Source organism: Rhinolophus hipposideros (genome assembly GCF_964194185.1).
Source record: "Rhinolophus hipposideros genome assembly, chromosome: 10".
Lineage (NCBI taxonomy): Eukaryota > Metazoa > Chordata > Mammalia > Chiroptera > Rhinolophidae > Rhinolophus > Rhinolophus hipposideros.
The window spans coordinates 7,450,650-7,474,771 of record NC_138056.1 but is presented as its reverse complement, the minus strand read 5'-3'; the positions used below and the strand labels follow the sequence as shown (position 1 = coordinate 7,474,771).

The 24,122-nt window shown below is 49.5% G+C and overlaps 2 protein-coding genes across 5 annotated transcripts in view; one reads left to right on the top strand and one right to left on the bottom strand.

The window, feature by feature from the left end:
- The window catches only part of RTN3 (reticulon 3), a 52,674-nt gene extending 49,449 nt beyond the window's left edge, over positions 1-3,225 (top strand). For all 3 annotated transcript variants that reach the window (XM_081064444.1, XM_081064443.1, XM_081064442.1), the window contains one exon: positions 1,007-3,225. In XM_081064444.1, coding sequence (XP_080920570.1) covers positions 1,007-1,052 — 46 coding nt within the window. In that variant the 3' untranslated portion in view covers positions 1,053-3,225. The remainder of the gene's footprint in view (positions 1-1,006) is intronic.
- A 13-nt stretch (positions 3,226-3,238) lies between these two features.
- ZFTA (zinc finger translocation associated) lies at positions 3,239-11,987 on the bottom strand. 2 transcript variants are annotated; one of them, XM_081064477.1, is made up of 5 exons: positions 11,629-11,987; positions 9,003-9,500; positions 8,088-8,474; positions 7,308-7,877; positions 3,239-7,065 (listed from the first exon to the last, which is right to left on the bottom strand). In XM_081064477.1, exons 1-5 carry the CDS (start codon positions 11,765-11,767, stop codon positions 6,605-6,607), a joined length of 2,055 nt encoding a protein of 684 aa, XP_080920603.1. In that variant the 5' UTR covers positions 11,768-11,987; the 3' UTR covers positions 3,239-6,604. The 2 variants fall into 2 exon arrangements, with proteins under 2 accessions (XP_080920603.1, XP_080920604.1); XM_081064478.1 differs by lacking the exons at positions 7,308-7,877; positions 8,088-8,474 and having other exon boundaries at positions 11,629-11,896.
- Between the last annotated feature and the right edge of the window lie 12,135 nt (positions 11,988-24,122).

Genomic DNA, 24,122 nt, shown 5'->3' with positions numbered 1-24,122 from the left:
AAATGTTTTCTTTTTTAAATTTTTGAATTATTTATAGCAAACACTATGAACCAACTCTTCAAATTAAAATATCAACATTTTTTCGTATTTTCTTCAAATAGTCTTTAAGAAACAAAACATCACAAACAGTAAAATCTACCCTTGGTGTCAGTCCTTTTCACACCTGATTTTAGTGCTTTTTCTACCTTTGATAAGAGGAAACTGACTATGTCCAGACAGCTCTAGTTTGATGCCAGGTTTTTTACCTGCTTCTTTGCTCCTTGAGGTACACATTGGAGCTAAAATCAGACAAGGACATTTAGCACTGTCTTTGGTCCTGGTCGCTGGACCTGGTCGCTGGACAGTTAACACTGTCCTGGTCGCTGTTCACTCTTGATTGTGAAAGACGGTCGTAGCTTAGTTAGCTTTAAACCCAGTGTCTTGACTAGCAGTGTTGGCTGACCGGGCCCTGCTGTAGGATGTCACACTTGTGGGGTGTAACATTGACATTAGCTGAGGGATATAAATGGCCTTAGTCTTGGGGAACCTTAATAAACGAAATAAAGGACAGCTTTGGTGTCGTATGACGAGCTGGGAACTATTGTCAACTCCTTTATTTTTATAATGTCTCCTTGACCCTTGACTCTTGGTTCCTTTTGTGGCCACTAGTGGGTAACCTGGCATTCCCAGAGAAATGAAACTAGTGGGAGTGTTGCATTGCCAGCGTGTAGAGTACAGTCAGCAGGCATTATGCCCAGATACCCCTTATTCTTCTCTGGAACCCTCAGTGAAGGACCCACAAGTCTGTGGCAGTGAAAGAGGACGGGCAGCAGGGAGAGAGTGGATTTTGGTGGACCCTGCAGCTCATCCCAGACTCCTGTCATCCAGAGTAAGCCCTGTGGAAATGGGAGAATTTTTCACACTGCTCCAGCAAGTGTAGGACTGTCTTCTAGCATCGTTGTTAAAATAAAAACCTAGAACTAATATATCTGTTTTCACCTTTTTTTGTTTTCATTTTCCTCAATAGGATCCAAGCAAAACTACCTGGAATCGCAAAAAAAAAGGCAGAATAAGTACATGGAAACCAGAAATGCCAGTTACTAAAACACCGTTCAATAGTTATAATGTTGTTATTTGTACTATGAAGGAACGTGCTCAGTGTCAGCTTGAGCCTGCATTCCAAGCTTTTTTTTTTTTTTTAATTTGGTGTTTCCCCCTCCTTTCCCTTTCCCCACAATATCAAACACAAGAATTGTTGGACTAAAAAAAGAACTGATATCTTAGAACCCAAAAGAATAAAAAAAGAATCAGTTTAATAGGATAAATCAATACCTTAGTGGTGGTGGAGCGTTGAATGTAGCTTGAATGGGGAAAGAGTGGCAGCAAAAGGAGGATATGAAAGATAAACACATCTCTTGGGTTCTTCTATTTAATTTTCAAGGACTAGTCTTACAGAGCTTCCCATTGTAATTTTGCCCATATTTTTAAGTTAAGAAATAATGGTTAACTTATAAAGAAATTGTCTGGGGACAAGAGTGGGATTCCGTCCCATGAGTTTGTTTTGGATTTTTGGGGTTTTTTTGCAGCCCTTGATCCCATCTTCCTGCCCCACAATGTGAGCAGCTACTCTTCATATTCCTCTTCTTAGCTTATATGTATAACTTTCAACTCTATGAATAACTTATAGGTGATAGTAATAATTCCTGGTTCCCAGAATGCCATCTGCTAACAGAATGGAAACAGAAAGCGGGACTGGAGAGGGAGTCAGCAGGAGCGCTGCTGTGACCACCGCTCCCTCTCCCACTCACCCCTAGTAAAGGAAAGCCTCCGCCACTTGGGAAGGGGGTGTCTGTCCTCTCTTTGGGACACCAGTTCGGGGCTTTGAGGTTGAGTTTGAGAACTCATTCCTGAATGTGCTTTCCTCCTTCTTCCCTACCCACCTCACCTCAAGTTTAATAAATATGGTTGTACTTTTCTTATTATGAAATAAATGTCTGTAACTGCTGTAAACTTGTTAGAGAACAAAAATAATCTGCATGTGGGCTCCACAGTTATTGAGTTATTGTAATCCTATCTCAGTCCGTGGGGGGGAACATTGTCGACTCGAACTACAGAAACGCAAAAGGTTTTATTCTTTTATCTTTTCCCTATGGCTTCTCCCTCACAGGCTACGTCTTTAACCTGTGCTCATCATTGTATGCTGAGGACCACAGCCGAGCTGGCTAGGGAGGAGAGAGAGAGAGAGAGAGAGAGAGAGAGAGAGAGAGAGAGAGAGAGAGAGAGTGTGTGTGTGTGTGTGTGTGTGGTTAAGACCACAAATGAGTGTAGGGAAGTGCATTTTGTGGTTACATGGAGATTTAACTGAGGCTGGCTTCTGGGTGTGGATTTTCTTGAGGGTTCCTTTCATTTTCAGGCACATAGAATGTTCTAGTACCCACCTGTGCCGTGGCCCAGGCTGCTCCTTGTGAGAGTGTTTTCCAAGAAGCTTTAGGTGAAGGCAACCAGGCATGGTCAGACTGTTGACAGGTTCTGTGCACAATTAAAAGACAACAGCTCACATTGACATCACATGGAGGGTGATTGGGAATCTTGTATTCCCATTTGAGACTGATAAATGTCTTCCTTCCCTTCCAACGTGAAAATTCCGTAAACTTGAAAGTCATCTGTGAGATTCTTCGGGTTGTAACCCCTCGTGATAATCTGGAGGGAACATGCACTGATGAATGTAAGGTGTCCCAACGCACTGCAGCTCTAGAACGTAGTTACTGGAGGGACGTTTTCTTTCCCCTTTTTTGGGAAAATTAGAGATCTGGATGCATAAAAGTTACCCTTGCCTTACTCCATTCTATTTTCTTAGCCCCCTTTCTTTTTGAATTTTTTCAAACTGATTTCACGTCCTAGTAGAGGAAATGCATTCTCCGTCCCCAGCCTTTGCCCTCCCAGGAAGTCAGTGCACTGATCATCTTTTTGGGCTTCCCCTCCAAAGGACCTTGTTTTCCTGCACTGGAAGCCTCCACACGTAACTCTTTCGTTTTACTGCTGTGTTTAGGTAATTGGACAGATCCTTGTGCCATACAGGATTTTTTTTTTTTTTTAAGAAAAATCTATAGATGATAAATTACTAATGAAATTGTGTGCATATGTGTGTGTGCAACATAAAAATACAGTAGCACTTACAATGCTTGAATCTTGGTTCCTGTAAAACTGCAAATTGATGTGGTATTAATAAAAAAAGAAAAACAATGACTGTGGTGTCATTCTGCTAACTTTATTCTTTATACACAGTTTGGGTTAAGTAAGAACCAAACAAGGCTTCCACTGATCCCCATCCCCATCCACTTTTTGAGGTTTTAAAAAGCAATCAATAATTGATACCGGTAATGATGCCCAAGGTTGCAGAATTCCATAGAACAAAGGTGTGTATTTGGTTTCTAAAAGAAAGAGCCCCTCTAAGAAGTGAGCTTCAAGAGAATGATGAGGAATGGAAGGGGCCAGAGGGGTGTGTTGTCCCAGTTTGGTCTCACACCAACCTAGGAGGGCTCCCCGCCTGCAACATACAAAGCAGCCTCTAAGTCACAGCCACAGTGCACTTGAGAGTCACCATGAGAAATGGAAACTAAATACATCAGGTTTTTACTGAAACAATTTGTCACCTGGGATTTGCTCTTTTCCAAACTAAGGCTGCCGTGACCCTTACGCTGGATTTTTCAAATTTATTCAACATACCTCTTAGAAAACTTAGGCTGAAATTAAAAAAATGTAATAACTGATGCAAACTTCACAAATACGCATACAAATGTTTGAATAATGTCACTAACATGGTATATAAATATGTATTCAGAGTAACACTTACATATTGGCCATAATAGCAAGCATACCATTAACAAAAAATTCAGGAACTTGGCCTGTTCAGACACCCAAGGCAAGGAGGCACCTAGAGATGAGGACCCTCTGACCCCTAAGCAGTGAGGCCATAGCTAGCTACAAAATAGGAATCACTACAGTGGCACTTCCTAGATGACTGGTGCTCAGAACTTCACTGAGCCTAATGGTCATCAGAGGGCTTATCCAAACTGCTGGGCACCGCCCCAGTTTTTGGTTCAGTGAGGTGGGGCCCAAGAATTTCCAGTTCTAGTAAGTTCCTAATGCAATGCTGCTGGTCTGGTGGCCACTTGAAGGACCACTGGAGTGCTCAGGGCTGCCTCTCCATGAAGACACCCACTCCTGTCCTAAGGTCGCTCCCTGCCTATGGAGAGGAAAACCATTCCTACCCCGCTCTCTGCCCTGGCTTACCTGAATTTCGGCAGTGGGCTTGGGTGACTAACAGGTTGCCCCGATGTGCCTACTGTTTTTGAACAGGCAGAGTAGCAAAAGTGGTAGAATACTCGTTCTGGATCTGAAAACAACATGCGTGAAGGAAAAGAAAAGAATGGCAGTGCCCAGTCTGGTGCCATCCATAATCCCTGTTCTCAAGCTTTTAATACTGTCTCAAAAATCCTGGAGGTTCAAACAGTGGAATTCACTTTTCAGTCAACTAACAACCCACAGTATTTCCTGACTCCCTCATGGCATCAACAACGGACATAATGTCAGAGCCCTTGCCCTACTGGGGAGGCCTTGGGCCAGGCAGCAGTCACCCCCACTTCTGTTCTGCGGGAGAAGGCTGCTGCCCACCCCCTCCAGCTGAAGCCTGTGGTGGCAAGAACTGCCCCATAAAGTACTCATCCCAGGGAAGTGTGCAGGTCTGGGCTATCCCAGGTCACAAGTGCACTGTGATGGCCTGCAGTGCCCAGCACATGCCATCTTGTGGCAGGTCTAATGGGAAATTTTAATAACTTACCAGCGATTGGGAGGCAGTGTTGTGTAGTGCGAAGAAACTGAAGTAGTTCTTTTATTCTAGTTCTTGTATTGTTCCTACCTGGCTGTGCGATCATTTCAGTTTCTGGGCTTCATTTTACCTATCTGTGAAAGGGATGGGGGGGGGCAAATACTAGTTGATCTCCAAGGTCTTTCCAACTCTGACAATCTTGAATTATATAAAAATGCTATAAAATCCGTGGTAAAAAATCCAATTCCCAAATCAGGAAGAGTCAAGGGGATTGGGCCTGAGGCACTTGAACCTTGGGCTCTGGCCTGGGGGCACGGGGAAGCTGGGATGAGAGGAAGGGCTTCCTCTTTGCTCTCTTGGCAGAGGCAGCCCCTGGCCCCAGGTGCCAGGGCACCTCCCCCTCCTGGCCCAGCCCTCAAGTCCCAACTGCTGACCTCCCCACTCTCAGGCTGTAAGACCAAAAGAAGTGACCTGGCTATGTGAAGAGCAGATACTGGGGCCTGGCGACTCGAAGGAGAGGCCTGGAGAGTCACACATTAGTATGGGATGTTTTGGGGTCCTCCCATCCCTCCCTTTCCCCCCCCCACTCGCTCCTTCCTTTAGGTCCTTTCTCCACCACCTCACAGCTTATCTCTGATACACGCATAATAAATAAGACATTTGCACATAAAGGGTGACTGGGACAGCTCTCTCACCGCCCCTCCCCCTTTCATATAAAAGCATTAAATACAGTTTCAAAATAAAATACAAAGAGCAAAAAGGGCCTGATCTCGGGGCCACCTGTTCTCCACAGGAGAATCAATCTACACATCCCTCTCGGACCTGCCTGGGAGATCGCGGGGCCCCTTCCCGCACCACAGGGCCTGGCACTGTCGCGGGGAAGAGAAAGGAAGGCCGAGGCCCGGCCCCAGGCCCTGGAGACTGAGAACGGGTGGCACGCCCACCGCGTACAAAGGGGGACAAGGAAGGGAAGGGAATATACCACCAACTACCGGGACCTCCAGTGCCCCGGGCTCGGACCGACGAGGGCGCTAAAACAACAGCGCCTAAGCTGCGGGGTGAACGGAGGCCTCCGGAGCAGGAGAGGAGCAAAGGAAAAAAGTGCTAATCCTTTTACAAGATCTCGGTCCGGCGGGCGCGGCAGGCGCCAGGAGGCGGGTGGGGCCGCCGGCATACTGTCCCCACGGAGCCCGCCCGGGAGGAGGGCGCAGTCGGCGGGGCCCAAGCCCAGCTCCGCCCCGCCCCCTGGCCGCCGCCCGCCAGCGGTCCGACGAGCTTTCACCGCCCGACGGGCTCCCGGGCCCCGCCTCCGGTGCAGGCCTGTGTCCCCAGTCCAGGCCTCCGAGCGGCCGCGAACACCAGTAAGGCCAAGGGCAGCCGGCCCGACTCGGGCGCCGTGCCTGCTGGCGTGCAACGCTGCCGAGCTAGGCCCCCGACCAGGGAAGGGGTCGGCCCGGCCTTCCTGCCCTTCCCTCCACTCTCCTTGGGGTCTTAATACTGACTGTCGACGCCCCCATCCCGGCCCCGCACAGAATCGCCTGGCGGGGATGCTGCCGGGCGCGGGCCGGGGCTGGAAGCGCTCCGTGCAAACGCCTGGAGGCCGCTGTGGCTTCTTGGGAAACGTGGGGCCCTGCGTAGGGAAGGCCAGGGCCCGAGGTCCGACTAGCTCCGGGAGCAGGGAGCAACGTGACACCCCACCGATCCCCCATCTCCGCCTGGCCCAGCCAGGGGGGAACAGGGGCAGCGCTCTCCCAGTCCGAGGCCGCCCCGCCCGCGCCCGCGAGTCCGCCACGCCCGCTACGCCCGACACACGGCGCCCGCCTTCAGGTCCGCGCCGCGATCGCGCGGCGCCGGGGCAGGCGGCCCGAAGCCCTCGTGGCCGTAGCAACGCAGCGCCGCCTCCTCGTAGGCCTCCAAGATAGTCTGGCGCTCCTCAGGCGTGAAGTCCATGGAGAAGGGGTGCACCTGCAGGATGTGCCGCTTGATGGTGCTGACCTTCAGCGTGGCCAGCGCGCCCCCGCACACCATGCACACCAGGCCGCGCCGGCTGCCGTCGTAGTCCATCAGGTACTCGCCCCGCCACCGCGGCTGGTAGTTCCGCCGCTGCTCCCGGCGGCGGGGGGGCGGGGGTGGGGGCGGCGGGGGCGGCGGGGGCGGGGCCGGGAAGGCGAGGCCCCCGGGCTCTTGGCTGTCCTCGTCGTCCTCTTCTTCCTCGGCAGGCCGCTCCGACGGCTCCGCAGGGGAAAGCGGGACATCGCCTAGGAAGGGACAAAGAAGCGCATTGGAGTCGGCGGGGGGGGAGGGGGGGGGGGGGGACAGCCCGGGTCCCGCATCTCAGCTTCGTAACCCTTCACCTTCGCCCTTCCGTCCCATCCTTCCCAAGCTCCCCTCCAACCTTGCATTCTCACCAACCCCTCTACCCAGTGGCTCCCCAAACCACTCGTCCTGCCTGGCTGGGTCCCTCGCCCTCTCCACCATCTCTAGCCCTCCACCAGCTCACCCCACCACTCCTCCTCCTCCTCCTCCTCCTCCTCCAACTCCGGCTCCTCCTCTTCCCCTCCCCCCTCCTCGGAGGCTGCGGCTGTGCTGGGGGCGGCAGGGTCCCTGAGGGACTCAGGGCAGGGCAGCCCCAGGGCCAGCAGGTGGGCGGCCTTCTCGCTCCACTCCTGGGCGATGAGGGCTTTGACAGGCCCGCTGAGGCGCGTGGAGCCCGGGTGGCGCTGGCGGATGTGCCGCTTGATGGTGCTCATCTTGAGCGAGGCCAGCGAGCCCCCGCACACCATGCACACTAGGCCGCGCCGGCCGCCATCCAGCTCCATGAGGTACTCCAGTCGCCAGCGCTCCTGGTAGCGGCGGCGGAGGTCGCGGCCCCGTGGCAACCGGCCTGGGACCCCCACCCTCTCGCCCTCCTCCAGCTCCTCCTCCTCCTCTGCCGGCCCGGGCCTCTCAGGGACCCAGCCAGCCTCTTCCTTTACGTCTGGGGGGCTGAGATCCTGAGAGGAGGGGGCTCCAGCAGCGGGGGCTGAGTCCTGGCTCTTTCTGGTCAGGTCCTGGGGGACGAGGTCATCATCTGTTGGGGAAGGGGTGAGGGAGAGGGGCTCAGCCTGCTGGCTGAGACGCCCTTACCCACGCAGAGAATGTCCCTTGCTCCTTACTCCAGCCCCAAGCTACAGGCCCCAGCCTGTGTGGGGCAGGGGGAGTGATTCCCTCCCGGTTTGGGGCACAGATCCCTTTGCAGCCCTTATATGAGGGGGACTCGGCCCTAGGATGGGCCTCGCACCTGGTGGGGACTGGGTGAGCTCAGACATTGTCTCAGGCTGGCCACCCCAGGCCTGCAGCAGGGCACTGCGCTGGGGGCCGCTGAGCCCCAAGGAGCTGGGGTGCACCTCCAGCACGTGGGCACGGATGTCGTCCAGGTGCAGGCTGGGCAGTACCCTGCCACAGGCCATACACACCAGCCGGTTTCCCCGCGGGTCATAGTCCATGAGACACTCTGCCCGGAACCAGTTCTGCAGGGACTCCTTCAGCCTCCGTTCCAGGCGCCGAGCGCCCAGCCCCCTGCTGCCCCCGGCCCTTCGGGAGGCCCAGAGGCGCTGACGCCGAGCCCAGGGTGCCACTGGGCCCCCTCGTCGCCGGCGCCTGCCGCCCCCACCAGCTGGGGCTTTGCCTGAAAGGGTTGGAGGGAGGGAAGGAACTGAGATGCTGACCCTTTGGGGGAGACCCCCACACACACCACAGCCAGGTCTTCCACAAGCCTCTCCCTCACTCTGCCTCTGAGCCCCTAGCCTAACCTTTGTCCTTCTCTTCCTCTCCCCTCAAGCCTTAACTCCTCCATCTCTTAATCCTCCGGCACACAAACTCTAAGACCCACCCACTCCTCCCCCAGACCCCAATTCTAGCACCCTTCTCTGGACTTTCAGCCGTATCTTTCCCGCAGCTCCTGTTCCCAGTCGCCCTTCCCCTCCCCTATCCTCCAGCCTCTACTCTCCTGGATCCTTCTAAAACCACAGAATGTCACAGCTGTCTGAGATGTTGGAGAACCCCTCGTCCCACTGTCCCTCCTCCACTGTCCTACAATAAAGGCAATAAGCAGACCCCACCCAAAGGAAATCAGCTAGTTGGCTGAGAAGCCAGGGCTGTCCTCACTTGGCCCCACCTGCCAGCCAAGCCCCTGCCTCTCCATGTCCTGCATTACCTGGGCCCTTGGGTGGGCAAGCTTGGAGACTAGCCCCCTCCTCTTCGTCTTCCTCTTCTTCCTCCTCCTCCTCCTCAGCCCCCTGGGTCCCCAGGCCCTCAGCCTCTCCACAGGCCCCCAGCCCCAAGTGGGCATCCCAGCTGTTGCTGATGACTTCCTTCTCCCGGGGACTCCAATGCAGGGAGTAGGGGTGCTTTTGGCGAATGTGCCGCTTGATGGTGCTGAGCTTGAGCGTGGCCAGGGAGCTGCCACACACCATGCACACCATGCCGTGCCGGGCAGGGTTGAAGTCCATCAGGTATTCCAGCCGCCAGTGGTCGTGGTAGTAACGCCGGTGATCACGGCCCGGGATGCGGCTCTTTCCAGGCCTCGAGGCCCAGGCCTCACAGTGGTCTGAGTATTTCCTGCCTGAAGATGCTGGTCCCCTGGCCCTGGAGGAGGGCAGGGGGGCACTCCCCCAGGACCCCAAGGCACCCCCTTCCAGCTGAAGATCTTGCCCTGAAGAGGGGAAAAAGGAGACAGTTTTTCAATCTCCAATTTCCAGGGAAAGAACCCAGGGCTTTGATTTTGCATCCTGAGAAAGGGAGGGGGAAAAGGGGTCTTTCAGGAGCAGGAAAGGGATGTCAACAGCAATAAAAGGGATGTCGGAGAGCAGGGAGTCAAAACACTGGCCCTTTACAAAGAGGGAGGGCCCTTTAAGAAAGACTCAAGAACAAAAGGACGCAAGGCTCTGTTGAGGGTCTAGCTCTGACTTTTTAAAAAATAAGGTGCAGGCCAAAGAGGCAGCTGACTGTGTAAGGCACCCTTTTTGGATGAAAGCTGTAGGGGTAAAGCCAGGAGAGCAGCATGCCGGGGTGGTTACAGCTGGAGCAGAGCAGGCAGCCGCGGGGCGAGAACAAAGGGGGCATCTGTCTGCATCCAGGGCTACACACAGGACCCACCCTCCTGAGGCCCCAGCCAGGAGGGCCCCACCCAAAGAGCTTCTTCATTTTTCCAACACAGCCTCCTAAAGAATCCCATTTTAGGGAGCACTAAGCATTGTCAGTCCCCAAACGTAGGCACACATGGAAAGGATCCCCATGACAAAGCTGTCAACCTCCAGGGAAAGAAGGTTTTAGGACGCCCGACTTCCCCAGAGACTCTGAAAAGGGCTGGCAGGAGGGCCACCAGAGTGACTACTGGAGATTCTGAGGCAGGGAGTGGCCCCCACCCCCAGGAGTCCATTAAGTCTTTCTGGGGATTTGGTTTTTGCTCTGGCAGCAAGTCGGCCGGGGCACAGCATCAGAGGACGGCTACCAGAGAGGCCAGGGCAGAGCCCACTAACCCAGCGGTGTTCCCTTTTGCAACAGAGGTCTGGAGCAGCCCCCCACCCTTCCTACACTTTGGACCCTATTTTATTTAGAAAAGGGTCTCCTGGCCACATAAGCTGAACGGACAGGTGTGGTCATTCCCCAAGTGGAGAATCTCAGAGTCAGGGAAACAAAAGACAGGATCAGAGAGGACTCCTGTCACCATTGGGTTTTTTTGTTTTGCTTTAAATAGATCCAAAGAAAAACCACTGGCTTCAGAGTTAGAGACCTGGGTTCCAGTCCCGGCTTCACTGGTAACTTGCTCTGACCTCTGATAGGTCATGTTGCTCTCTGGGCCTACGCTCTTTGTCTGCCAAGGCACCGGATAGCTAGCTGGTCCTTAAGCATCCTACCAGCGCTGGATCTATGTAAGTCTAAGGTGGACTGGCCCTTTAAGAGCCGAAAAAAGGGGAGGAGCTGAGATTCTTTAAAAACAAAAGGGGATGGGGAGTTTCTGGGAGGGGAGCTCCAAGATTGGGGCAGCCTCCCTAACCCTGACAGAACCTTCACAGGGTCTTAAGACGTTGATCCTGCAACAAGGGAATGAAGAAACTATCTCCTTTTAGAGGGGATGGGGAGGGCTGGATGGTCCCACGATAGCTGACAAATTGTGGCAAATTTTTCTGAAAAGATAGGAGGAGAAAACACGCGGACAGAACGGGTGTCTGCCTTTGTGGACGAGCCCATTCCTTTAAAACAGCCCGCGGTGGGGAAGGTAGGGGTGGGGCCTCCGAGGCTCCAGCAATGCTCTTTCCCAGGGAGAACGCAGGGAAAAAGAAAAAAGGGTTCCTGTCTCTAAGCAAGAGTTGGGCAGCCCGACTTAACACAGCGGAGTTCCCAGCTCCGCTCATCTGCGGGGGGGAGTCCCCGAAAGGGACCCATGGTCTGGGCAGACTTTTAAGAGACGGCCGACCAGGGAGACCCCCTGGGAGTCTGAAAGAGAAAGGGGCGGGTACCGCAAGTCCAACAGCCTAAAGCCCGCGCCCGGTGGCTTGTGGCCAGGCCCTTTGGGGGCCCTCCGGCCAGGCCTCAAGGCGGGGGCCGCGGGGCCCTTTAAGGGGCAGGGGATCCGCCCAAGCCCCGCGGGCCGACCCCCGGAGCTGGGCGGGGGGCTCCCCCGCTGGCCCTGCAGCCGCGATCCGCGCCCGCCAGGTGGCGCCCCCGGCCGCCCTGCCCGCGTCCCCCCCTTTGTTCGGTGGCGGAGAGGGGCCCGGAGCCGCAGCCCTCCCCTCCCCCATGCTGGGGCCCCCGCCCGAACCGCCGGCCCCTGCCCTTACCGCCGTCGTCCTCTTCGGGTTCCACGCCGCCACCTGATCCGGCGGGCAGCAGCCGTCGGCCCTGTGCTGAGGCCACTGCTGGCCCGGGGCCGCCCCAGCCGCCGCCGCTTCGGCTCCGGTGGTCCCCGCCGGGCTCCATGCGCTGCGCTGCGGAGCGGGGCCCCGGGGCGGCGGGGCGCGGGGCCGCGGGGCCGACGGCAGCCCGCGCAGGGTGCTCGGTGCACGGGGCCCCAGGGCGCGGGGCGCATGCACGAGGCAGCCGGCCGCACGGACGGCAGGCTGCTCGCTCGGCGGCGCGAGCTGGACCGGGGTGGGGATTCCTGTCTGGGGCCCCTGGGGCTCCTTTAAGGGCTCCTGGGTAAATTTAAAGGGGCCGCGCGCTATTTCTTTCTGCCAGCTCGCGGGGGGCTTGTGGGGAGAGGCGGGAGGCGACGAGCCCGGCAGAGGCTCAGCAGCCGGCGCCCTCCCCGGACCTTAGGAGCACGGACCTCGCCGCCCGCGCGAGCCCCCACACCCGCCACCGGGGCTCTGGTCCGGGCTCCTAAAGGGTCACTGAGGTGGCGAGGGGCGCTGCGTCCGCTGCGACGCGTTTCCACCCATGCTCAGCTGGCAGCCACTGCCCCTTCGGGGCATCTTAGCGCGCTCGCGCCAGCAGGGGGTCGCCCGGTGAGACGCCCTCCTCCCGCGCGAGCTCGGCACGGGCCCCGGAGCAGACGCGACTGGCAGGGGCCCCAGATGGCTGCGGCCCCGTAGAGAGGGTGGAGCCGCGGGGGCGGCCGCGCCCCCTCCCGCGGGAGCTGCCCTGGAGCGCTAGGAGTTCGGGCTTCTCCATTGGAGGCGTGGACCAGCGAAGCTCCCCTGGAGCCAGTTGGGGGCGGGGGCCGCGCCGCGGAGACTCGGGCCGGGAAGAGGGGTCGCGCTGGAGACCCGGAGAAAGCCGGCTACGCCGAGGCCCGCTGCTGCAGGGAGGAGGTGGCCCCAGAATGGAAGCCCGAGGAGAGAGCGTGCGCCGCGGTGACTCAGGCTCCTGCCCCCACAGACCTTGGTGTACCAGACGAGGCCCTCAGGCCCCCCGCCCGGCTCGAAGAGGGGAAGAAAGCTAACCCTGGACGGGGTTGGACACCTGGAGATGCGTGCCACCTCGGCTGGGAAGCGCTGGGGCGGACCCTGGCAGCGAGCCCCGGGGTGCCTCGGGCCCCCCAGTTCCCGGGAAGCGGAGAGAAGGGACTCCGAGAAGCAGCCCGGGGCGCGGCAACCTGGGGTCCTTCCGCGAGGACCGGCTGGATGAGCAGGTGCTCGGTTTGTCTGTGGTTGGTCGCCCACAACAAAAGCGATTCCTAGAGGTCCAAATGACAGGGTGCGGGAGGCCCTGTAGGGTCTTATTATCTAGAGGTAGGTTATTCCTTTCGCTGGAGAAGTCCCAGCAATCCTTTAGAGAAGTCACACTTCATAGATTTCCTTAGCTCACTCGACACCTACTGTGTGCCCGCCTGCCATTGGGCGCTGGGCACACAGCAATGAAAAAGACAGACCAGTCTGATACTGTTTATGACTTAACAGGCAGCCACGGTTTATAAAAAGGCAACAATCCCAGCCCTCCGGGAGCTATGGGAAATATTAAAGACTTGGAACACACACAGGAAGTCTATCGCCTAAGTGTGAAGATGGGACGGGAACTAAAATTCCTTAAGTGCCTGAAGGTGTCTGTCACCATTGGAGATGTCCCATCTCTTCCTCAGTCCCCATGATGATTTGCAAGACCTATCACCTTGGGTAAACTGAGTCTCGGTCCTGCATCTGCTCTCTCAGTTGCTGGCCTTGCTCTGAGGGTGGAGCTGCACTTCCTCTCACCCATTGGGAGTAGGGGCCCCTGTACTGATGGGGTGCCAGATGAGGCCATGGGATGGCGGATTCCTTCACTCATTATGTCATTCACTTGTGCCAGGCCCAGGGACACAAAAGGAAAGTAAGACATAGACCCTGGTTTTCACGGGCCCCTAAGTATGCTTTTTAGAAATACTGCAAAGGTAACCGATGGTTGGGGCTGGCAACTGTGAGCCACTTTGGTAAATGCCCTTCCACTTTCTTTTTATGTGTATAAATAGGATAATTTTATTTGTTACCAAAAGAAAGCAATCAAAGCCACCTGGAGCCATTCTTAATAACCTCTAGCACTCCTCTCCTTGCCCACATCCTGCGGATGTTCTGGGCTAGCTCCAAGTTCCACAGTTCCAAAGCATTTCCCACTCACCATCTGATCCTTGCAGCCTCCCTATGAGGATGAAGCTTGTCTTTGCAGATGAAGAAAGGGAGACTCAGAGAGTCAAGAGTCTCACCCAAAGCCACTCATTCGTTATTTTCTTATTCACTTCTTCAGAAAGCATTTACTGATGCAGTCTGAGTGCCTACCCCTGGGCTGAGGATATAAAGATTTAAAAAATAACAAAAACAAAAACAGCACAGCCCTGAGTGGTCCTAGGAGTTCTCCATCTACTGGGTTTGCTGTGGGAAGGGAGCAACAGTAGCAACCAGGGCCATATCATGACTTCCATGGGCCCTGGGTACTTTTGCCTCCATGGGCATCTTCCTCTATAAAAAGAAAAAATATTTAATGGATTTTTGAGGACCCCACAAATTTCTTTATTTTTTTTCTGATTTGAGAAAAAAATAACACATTTTCTTTGACCCTTAAAGTTCACTTTTGTCTTCTGATTTCAAAATAAATCAAAAGGTTATCATGAGCCCTTAAAAGTAGTGTAGGTTCTAGGCACTGTGTCCCGGTGCCCAGTATTTAGCCGGCTTAGATTGCAATGCAGGGTGATAAGCACTAAGGGAGAGGCCACCCAACCTAGGAAGACTTCCTAGGGAAGGTAGTGCTTGCGCTAAGTCTTAAAAGACCAGGGGGTGTTGCCAGGAGTAGAAAGGAACAAGGACTTTCCAGGCGGCGTCCAGGAAAGCTCGGGGTGAAGGAAGGTTTCCGGTGGGAGAGGCAGAAGACGATGGAAATGAGCAGGGCAAGAGCCTTGGGTGGGGCGCTGAGAGTCCTGAAGGCAAGAGGAGTGCCTGGAGCCAGTGTGCGGAGCTTTCAGGAAGCAGCCCTGAGGACACAAGGGAGGAAGGGGAGAAGAAAGAAGGGCCACTGTTCGAGCAGTCCAGACCATCACGAACGACCCATGAGGAGGCCAAAGATTCGGGCAGGGTCGCAGCACATCGTGGTGCAATCTTCACTGCACACAAGGGGCGCTAGAGAGGCGAGGAGGGGATGAGACGCCACCTCTGCCCCCAGCTGAGCCACGCAACCTGGCGTCTGCCAGGAGGGAAGGATACCTCTTCTCACCAAGGAGCTATCTGTTAGCCAAACATGTACCTGAAAGCTGCTTTCGCCCAGAAAGAGCATCTTTTCATAATTCGCAAACCCAGAGGGAACCCCCTTTTAACCAATTTCTAACAAAGGCCCCTGGGAGGCTGTCAGTGGTCCCAGATTGAGGGTGGAATCTACAGGGCATGGTGCCTGATTGAATGTGATGATCAGAAAAAGGTCAGGCTAACTCCCAAGTATCTAGATTGGAGGGACAGGGATACAAAAAGAAAAATAGATTTAGGGGGTGGAGACAGAATTAGGTCACAAGCCGGAAACTTTGGAGCCTGTATCAAACCCAGAATTCCTCATTTTTGCACTTCGCCTCTTCCCTTCCATTCTCTGACTCAGATGCTTAGTCTACCGTCTGGTGTCTCCAGCACCAGGGTTTCTAAGGGTGGTTGCTCCCAGGAGGCAAAGGCCAGAGTCTTTTGAGGCGGAATCGGAGCCTTTGTTCCATGCTTCAGTGTGACTCCTTGGGCAGTCCCATTAAAGGAAGGGCCGTGCTGATGTCTAGAACCAAGGAACTGCAAACAGTGTTTCTACAGGAAGCTTTTAGAGCGGTAGATACAAAAACCTCACTATATCCAAATATGCCACAAATTCTGGATTCTACTTTCCAATATGTCTCAGAAGTATAAAACTGGTTCTGAAAAGTAGCCTTTCAGCATTCTCCAGAGAGCAGAACAAAAGTTCAAAGAACAAAAGTCAATTAGCCATAGAGCCTGTGAATGTCAAAGGGACTATGCCTGTAGATTGTAAATTAAATCATCCCTTGTAAAATTCCAAAGGAATTCCAAACCTAAAGATTATCTCCAGGCATAAGTCAAAACTTCAAACTTTATATGTGTGTGCTGGGGAGTGGGGTAGAGGGAAGGGAGAAATTTCAACCTCCATCACTTAAGTTTGAAAGTAAAGCAGCCAATAGCTTTTCTTTCTTTTCCTTTTTTTTTTTAGAGAAAAATGGCAAGCTGTTTCCCAGTGTTAATTTAATCGAGTGTTCAGAGTGGGTGAATAGGGTGTGACATCCCAAGAGGGACAGTCACATCCCAGTATGACATCCCAAGAGGGAAAAGAGGTAATTTGTCCAAAAACATAACTAGTAAATGGTGAAAAGGAGACATAACCCCCAGCCTGCCAGTCTCCAAATCCTTAACACTTAAATTATAAAATATTTTGGGGCAGCCGGATGGCTCAGTTGGTTAGAGTGCAACCTCTTAACAACAAGGTTGCCGGTTCAATTACCGCATGGGATGATGGGCTGCGCCCCCTGAAAGTAAGATTGAAAACAGTGACTGTACTTCGAGCTGAGCTGTGCCCTCCATAACTAGATTGAAGGACAATGACTTGACTTGGAGCTGATGGGCCCTGGAGAAACATACTGTTCCCCAATATTCCCCAATTTAAAAAAAAAAAGTTTTAAAAAAATTTCAAACATACAGAAAAACATATTTTATATATACAGAGGGTGCCAAAAAGATGTATACATGTTTTAAGAAAGGAAAAACTGTATTAAAATTGTAATACTCAATATAAACAGGTAACAAAAGATGAATACAAGTCATGTGTATACATTTTTTGGGGCCCCCTTGGTATATATATTTTCCCAAAAAAAATAAGACCTAGCTGGACAATCAGCTCTAATGCATCTTTTGGAACAAAAATTAATACAGGACCCGGTATTATATTATATTATATTATATTATATTATATTATATTATATTATATTATATTATACCTGGTGTTATAGTAAAATAAGACCGGGTCTTATATTAATTTTTGCTCCAAAAGACACATTAGAGCTGATTGTCCAGCTAGGTCTCATTTTCTGGGAAACACAGTATGCATGTATATACATATCAGCTTTACCAAATCTAAACATTTTGACATATTTGCTACATAGCATTATTTTTTTGCTACATAACATTTTTTAAGAAATAACTTATCACAGAGATAGTTGAAGTTCCTACGCAAGCCTTTCGCAAGCCTTTTTGCTCTACTGTCCTCCCTCCCTCCCCAAGTGAACACTTTCTGAAGCTGGTGCTTATCATTCCCATACAAGTTCTGATACTTTTACTGCCCATGTATCCATAAACAATATAAATCAATGACTTTTTTTATAAATCAATGACTTTCATGTTTTTAAGCTTTAATCGAATGGTATCACTTGTTAAATAAGGAGGCTATGAGACTGAGGTGGCTCTAATGTTGTGGCACTTGTTAAGCAAACCAAAGTCTAAGCCTTTAGGTACACCAAGGTTACAAATGTGGAACCTAAGGACAACAAACACGATCAGCCAACTAGAGTTTAAGCTATAACCAATCATTTCCTTCCAGGAGTCCCCCCTTATCTACAGGGGATGTGTTCCAAGATGCCAAACAGACACCTGAAACTGGGGATAATACCGAACCCAATATATGCTATTTTTTTCTTTTTTCCCCCGCTTTCTTCTTCCTCCCACCCGCCACTCCGGTTCAAGCCGTTGTTTCTCAGTCTAGTTGTGTAGGACACAGCTCCGTGGCCCGTGCTGGTGTTATGAGCCTTATGCTCCCCCTGGCTGAGGCCGTCGGTTGCCGGTGGGTCGTCAGTCAGCCGCTCACAGCAACTCACGGCAGCTCTCGCTGGCTGCCAGCTGCTCACAATGGCTGCCAGCCACTCATGGCAGCACAGGGTAGCTCACCGCAGCACACAGTAACCCGCAGCTGCTCACACCAACCTCGAGCTGCTCATCGCAGCCCAGCTCCAGGGGGAGCTGTTGTTCACAATCTTAGCTGTAGAGGGCGCAACTCATGTAGGAATCGAACCCGCATTCTGCGTTAGGAGCTCAGTGCTCCAACCACCTGAGCCATCGGCCAGCCCACTATTTTTTTTCTTATACATACATACCTCTGGTAAAGTTTAACTTATAAATTAGACACAGTAAAAGATTGACATTAATAACTAATAATAAAATAGAACAATTATAACAACATATTGTAATAAAAGTTATGTGAATGCAATCTCTGTCTCTTTCTCACTCTCTCAAACTTACTGTACTGTACATACAGCATGAATACACTGGACCAAAGGGATCACATCTTGAGCAGTGCGGAGTAGGACAGTGCAAGATTTCATCACACCACTCAGAACAGCGTGCAGTTTAAAACCTATGAGTTGTTTATTTCTGGAATTTTCCATTTAATATTTTCAGACTGCAGTTGAGTGTGGATAACTGAAACCATGCAAAGCGAAACTGTGAATAAAAAAAATTTTCCCAGTTCCCATCAGCAGAACACTTCTAACCACTCTGGTTTGGTGCTGCCTGATTCCAATTTATTTTTGCTCTAATAAACTCCTAAAACTTTAATATGCCTCAACTTATCTTTTAACAGTTCTGGTGTCAGAAGTGGGATCTGAAAAAGACCAAAAAGCCCCATAGGAGCAACGTGCAACTAGTCAAGTGTACCCGCTAAGCCCTTTGCGCACTGTATTCTCAATGCGTCTGAAGGTCATGGGTAAGTCCCACTTGGATCTAAGCTCTGCAGTCTTTGCATTTAAAAGAATTTTCCAAATTTATTTAAGCATTTCTTTCTCTGGACTGGGTCTGGGGTTGGCCAATTTATAGGAAACCAGACTGGGTTCGGTGTCATACTGGGTATGACTTAAGCTGGACTTGGTCCAGTGTGAGGCATCAGGTAATAAGGGGGGAAAAATGAAAAAATGGGTTCCTCTCGGTCCAAACAATCTGGGACTCCTCCATCTGGGACCCTGACTATATGTATACAAATTATGGGCTCAGAACCTGTTTTTCTGAGCCATTGGGGTAACCTTACCAAAGATAATTTTAAATTACAGTTCCATTTAATTAAAAAAAAAATTACAGTCCCTACAGTGGGGAACTTTTAACCTAAATAAAAGTATCCATTTATGAGGTACTCTAGAGAGAAACAAATCCTGAATTTCTCCCAAACAATAGGATGCATTTTTTTATTGATATGCATTGGTATATTAGCTTCTAAGAAACTAAATAAATCAAAAATTGCCTCTTTAAAAAGATCTTTGCAAAAGGCAGATGAAAAGCTTAAGCAACAAGCTGATGGTGAATCTAAAAAAAGTGTACACTGACTAACTTGACCCTGACTGTTCTGATCGCTCCTTCTCATTACCCTCCTCTCCCTAAATATTCTGAACCTACCAATCCCTTTACTTAATTACCTTTTCACGCTGAAGGTGAACTAGAGGTTAAACTAATACCTTTTAAAGTGAGACCTTCTGCTGAGCCTGGAATACCAGATGTAACCATCTTTTTTCCTTGGTCAGTGGCTGAACCTAGGGCTATCATCCAACATTTTCCAAAACCTAAAGACAATCCTCAAAAATTTTATGAGGAATTTAGAATTCTAATTGGAGCTTATGATCTGGGACTCCAGATCTCTATCAAATAAATTATTCATACTACTTTAGGACCTAGAGACTCCCGAAAATGGATGGCCAAAGCCAAATGGGGAGATTCCTAAGAGCAATATTAAAGACCCACATACTCCTCACTCAGCCAGGGATGGCCCAAAACGCTCTAGAAAAATAGACTAGACCTACCTGAAAATATTGGTAAGGTATTTCCTCAAAAGACAGACTGGTCTGTCATTTAATATTGCAAACAAACAAAAAAGAAGGATGAACCAGACTCAGACTATCAGACACAACTGGAAACCCTTTTTTGTGAAACATCCTGGGCTTTCTTGATTGAACACAAGCACAGAAAAATCACTGATTTTCTTATCCATTAGCAGACTGTGGCCCAAACTAAATAGCCTAATAAGGAGCCACAGGCTGGGCTGGGAAGCCGCCCTTCTTGCTGAATTAACAGCCCCAGCTGAACATTTGGAAAAATCCCTGGAGCAAGATAAAATTCAAAAGCCAATAAACTTATGGCTCTGCAGTCACAACAGCTCCAAGGGCAGAGAGGACCTCCACATACACGTTTCAAGCCAGGAGCTAGAAGTCCTCTACTCAGAACTATTGTGCACCAAATGGCTGCCTTCGTTGTAAATAACCAGGGCACTGGAAAAAGCAATGTCCCCTGCTGAACCCATCATTTAATAGACCTCCACCTATTAATTCAGACTATTTTTTCCTTAAGGGGAAGCCTTAAAACATTTGATTAGTGAAATAATAATAAGCATTGATGGGGCTCCAAGGGACCCTGGGGTAAATTGCTCCCCATGATACCTTTAAATGAGGAAGGGGAAACGACAATAAAAATTAATGGAGAATCCAGTACACTATTGGTGGATACTGGAGCCACTTTATCTGCATTAAATCCCACTTTCATGAAACAGCAAATCCCTCAGAGTAAAGAGAATATTTCTGTTGTGGGAGTTCCTAACCAAATTCAAAGGGTACCTGTGTCTAAACCAGTGACACCAGGGCCATTTTGGAAAAACCATACTTTCCTTCTACATGACACTGCCCCAGTTAAACTTTTAGGATGAGATTTACTTTCTAAAATGAGAAGTCATATAAAATTTAACTCAGAAGAAGAAATAAATGACCTTAGAATTTCCCGACCCTCCTGAACCTGAGCGACTCTGCCCTCTGCAAGCAGGAATTAATGAAACTAAACCCTGCAATATGAAAGCTCCGATCTCCCGGAAGGGCCTGAAGGCCATGAGCGTCTCCTCAACCACTAAAATTAAGAGTGCTGAACACATAGAAATCCAAATAGATCATTCAAACCCCTGCCTAAATCTCCTCAGTATCCACTAAACCATAAGCTATCCTAGGGCACTTAACAAATACCATGTTTCCTCGAAAATAAGACTGGGTCTTATACTGTATTTCCTCAAAAATAAGACAAGATCTTACATTAATTTTTGCTCCAAAAGACACATTAAGGCGTATTTTCAGGGGATGTCTTATTTTTTCATGTACAACAATCTACATTTATTCAAATACAGTCATATCATCTTCTTGTGGAAGCTGCGTCCATCTGGCTGAGGATCTTAACTGGGGCTTATTTTTGGGGTAGGTCTTATTTTCAGGGAAACACAGTATAAAAGACTTAATTAAGCCAGGACTTATAATTCCATGCACTAGTGCCCAAAACACTCCAATCTTACCCATTAAAAAACCAAATGGACAAGGTTGGAGATTTGTCCTGGATCTGTGTGCAATTCATAAAACTGTGATACCAAGGTTCCCTGTAGTTTCAAATCCCATATCTTGTTATCTAATGTACCTACAGACTTAGAAGAGTTCACAATGGTGGATCTTTGCCTAGCTTTCTTTAGTATCCCAGCTGACAAGGAGAATCAACATGTATTCACCTTCACTTGGAAAAGCCAACGATGTAATGCCACAAGGGTTCCCTGAAGCCCTATCCTATTTTTCCGCAGATTTGGCAACCTTATAGTTCCCTAAGAACTCTACACTCATTCAATATGTAGATGACTTATTGTTAGGTTTCCCTACAAGGGAAGACTCAGAAGTAGATTTATCTGTGACAGCAATTAGCTTATAAAGGCCATAGGAAGAAACGCAATTCTCCAAAGTGAAGGTCCACTACTTAGGACTAATGTGACTGCTGAAGGCATTTCCCTCTGGCCCGAAAAAAATAAATACCATCCAAAACATCCCCATACCTACAATTAAACAATTAAGGGGTCTCCATAGATTTGCAAGATTTCATAGATCTTGGGTTCCAATTTTTACCTGGTCACAACTCCCCTGTATGAGCTTATAAGGAACTCAATTCCAGAGTCCTTGCCCTGGGAAGATAATCATGAGTAAGCCTTTAACTAACTTAAATTAGCCTAGAAACAAACTCCAGCCCTAGGGTTCCCAAATTATACTAAATCTTTCACCTTATTTGTGCATGAATGTGATAAGCAGGTGCTAGGAGTTATACTTCCTAATTCCTAAAATTTTAATATCATTCAACTAAATATAAGAGACATCTATAGACTACTTCACCCAGTAGCAGAGTACACATTCTTCTCAAGTTCTCACATGGGACATTCACCAGGATAGACCACATTCTGGGCCATAAAACACACCTTAACAAATTTAAAAGAATACAAATCATACAATGTCTACTCTCAGTCCATAATGATATTAAACTAGAAGTCAATGACAGAAAGTAACTAGCAAAATCACGAAATATATGAAGATTAAACAATACACTTTTAAATAATACATGCCTCAAAGGAGAAATCGCAAGAGAAATTTTAAAATACTTTGCACTAAATGAAAATTAAAGCACAACTAATCAAAATTTGTGCGATGCAGCAAAAGCGGTGCTTAGAGGGAAATTTAGAGCATTAAATGCATATGTTAGAAAAGAAGATCTAAAATCGGTAATATAAGTCTTCACCTTATATTACTGAAACCTGAAAAAGAAGAGCAAATTAAATGCAAAGTAAGCTGAAGAAAAGAAAAAATGAAAATTAAAACAGAAAATCAATTGAGAAAATCAATGAAACCAAAAGCTGATTCTTAGACAAGATCTATAAAATTGATAAGCCTCTAACCAGGCTAAGAGAAAAAGAGAGTGCACACAAATTACTAATATTGGAAGTAAAAGAGAACATCACTACAGAGCCCATACACATTTAAAGGACAATAAAGGAATTCTATGACCATCTCTATGTGCACAAATTTGATAACCTAGATGAAATGGACCAATTCCTTTAAAAACACAATGCTCCAAAACTCACACAAGAAGAAATAGATAATCTGAATAGTCCTTATCTATTAAAGAAATTGAATCAAATCATTAATAACCTTCCAAAACAGAAAGCACCAGGTCCAGATGGGTTCACTGGTGAACTCTAACATTTAAGGAAGAAATGATGCCAATTCTCCACATCTTTTAGTGGATAGAAACAGAGAGGATACTTCCTAACTCATTCTATGAGGCAGCATTACCATAATACGAAACCAGACAAAGACTTTACAAGAAAAGAAAACTACAGATCAATGTCTCTAATGAACATAGATGCTGAAAACCTCAAGAAAATATTGGCAAATCAAATCCAACAATGTGTGAAAAAAAGAACAGAAATTAGAATCAGACCTACAAATAATTCAGAAATTGTAGTAACTAGACATGGACTTTATCATTAATACATCAAGGAAAGTACAGGAAGAGAAACTGGATGAAAAGATGTAGCAAAATTTCCATAGAGAGTCATACTCTATTAGAAAAAAATAGTGAAACGGACAAATATATAATTTCTGAAATTAAGAACTCTTGGATGGATGTAGTAGCTTTGTGCTGTTTGGCTAAAACGGAACTACATATCCCCAAATCCCTTTTCCCATATGGTCCTGGGTTATGGTAGGACCAAAAAGACAATTGTGGGAGTTTGGGAAGGAAGAAGTGATGAAGCAGTCATAGTACTGTGGTTAAAGATGCCAGGGGATCCCAGATTATCCAGTTCTTCTTTCCAACTACTGGCCCTGTGAACCAACAGGGACACCCAGGCCAGCACCAGATGCAGAGGCAGCAGACTTCCCTGGATATCTGTACCAGCTATGCTTCTGAGTCTAAGTCTGGCAGGTGGATATGCCTGATTTCCCAGATTCCTATGGTGCCTACTCTAATACATTGCCTCTTCTCTCTCAAACTGTCTCTATAGCCTCATAGGATATTCTTATGAGCATCTCCCTGAGGAAGACAAACTCTGGGTGTGGTTTACAAGTGAGATGGCATAATATTTTGGCACTGTCTGAATACGCATGGCCATGACACTACCATCCCAGTCAGGGTTGGCTCTGAAAGACAGTAAAGAAGACAAATACTTCCAGGAGACAGATCCTCCAGAAGTGTGCTTTGTGCCTCCTTTTTTTTTTCTTTTTTTTTTTCTGGAAACAGAGATAGCCAGAGGTACAGATCTACACTGATTCATAAAGAGTTAATGGTTTGGGGCCAGCTCGGTGGCTCAGGCAGTTGAAGCTCTGTGCTCCTAACGACAAAGGCTGATGGTTCGATTCCCACATGGGCCATGGGCTCTCAACCACAAGGTTGCCAGTTCAATTCCTCGACTCCTGCAAGGGATGGTGGGCTGCGCCCCCTGCAACTAAGACTGAACACAGCACCTTGAGCTGAGCTGCCGCTGAGCTCCCAGATGGCTCAGTTGGTTGGAGCTCGTCCTC

Coding starts and splice junctions, on each gene's coding strand:
- ZFTA (XM_081064477.1), bottom strand. CDS start 11,767: ATGGAGCCCGGCGGGGACCACCGGAGCCGAAGCGGCGGCGGCTGGGGC. Junction 7,878..8,087: donor GCTCACCCAGTCCCCACCAG/GTGCGAGGCCCA, acceptor CTTCCCCAACAG/ATGATGACCTCGTCCCCCAG. Junction 7,066..7,307: donor GGAGGAGGAGGAGTGGTGGG/GTGAGCTGGTGG, acceptor GTCCCTTCCTAG/GCGATGTCCCGCTTTCCCCT.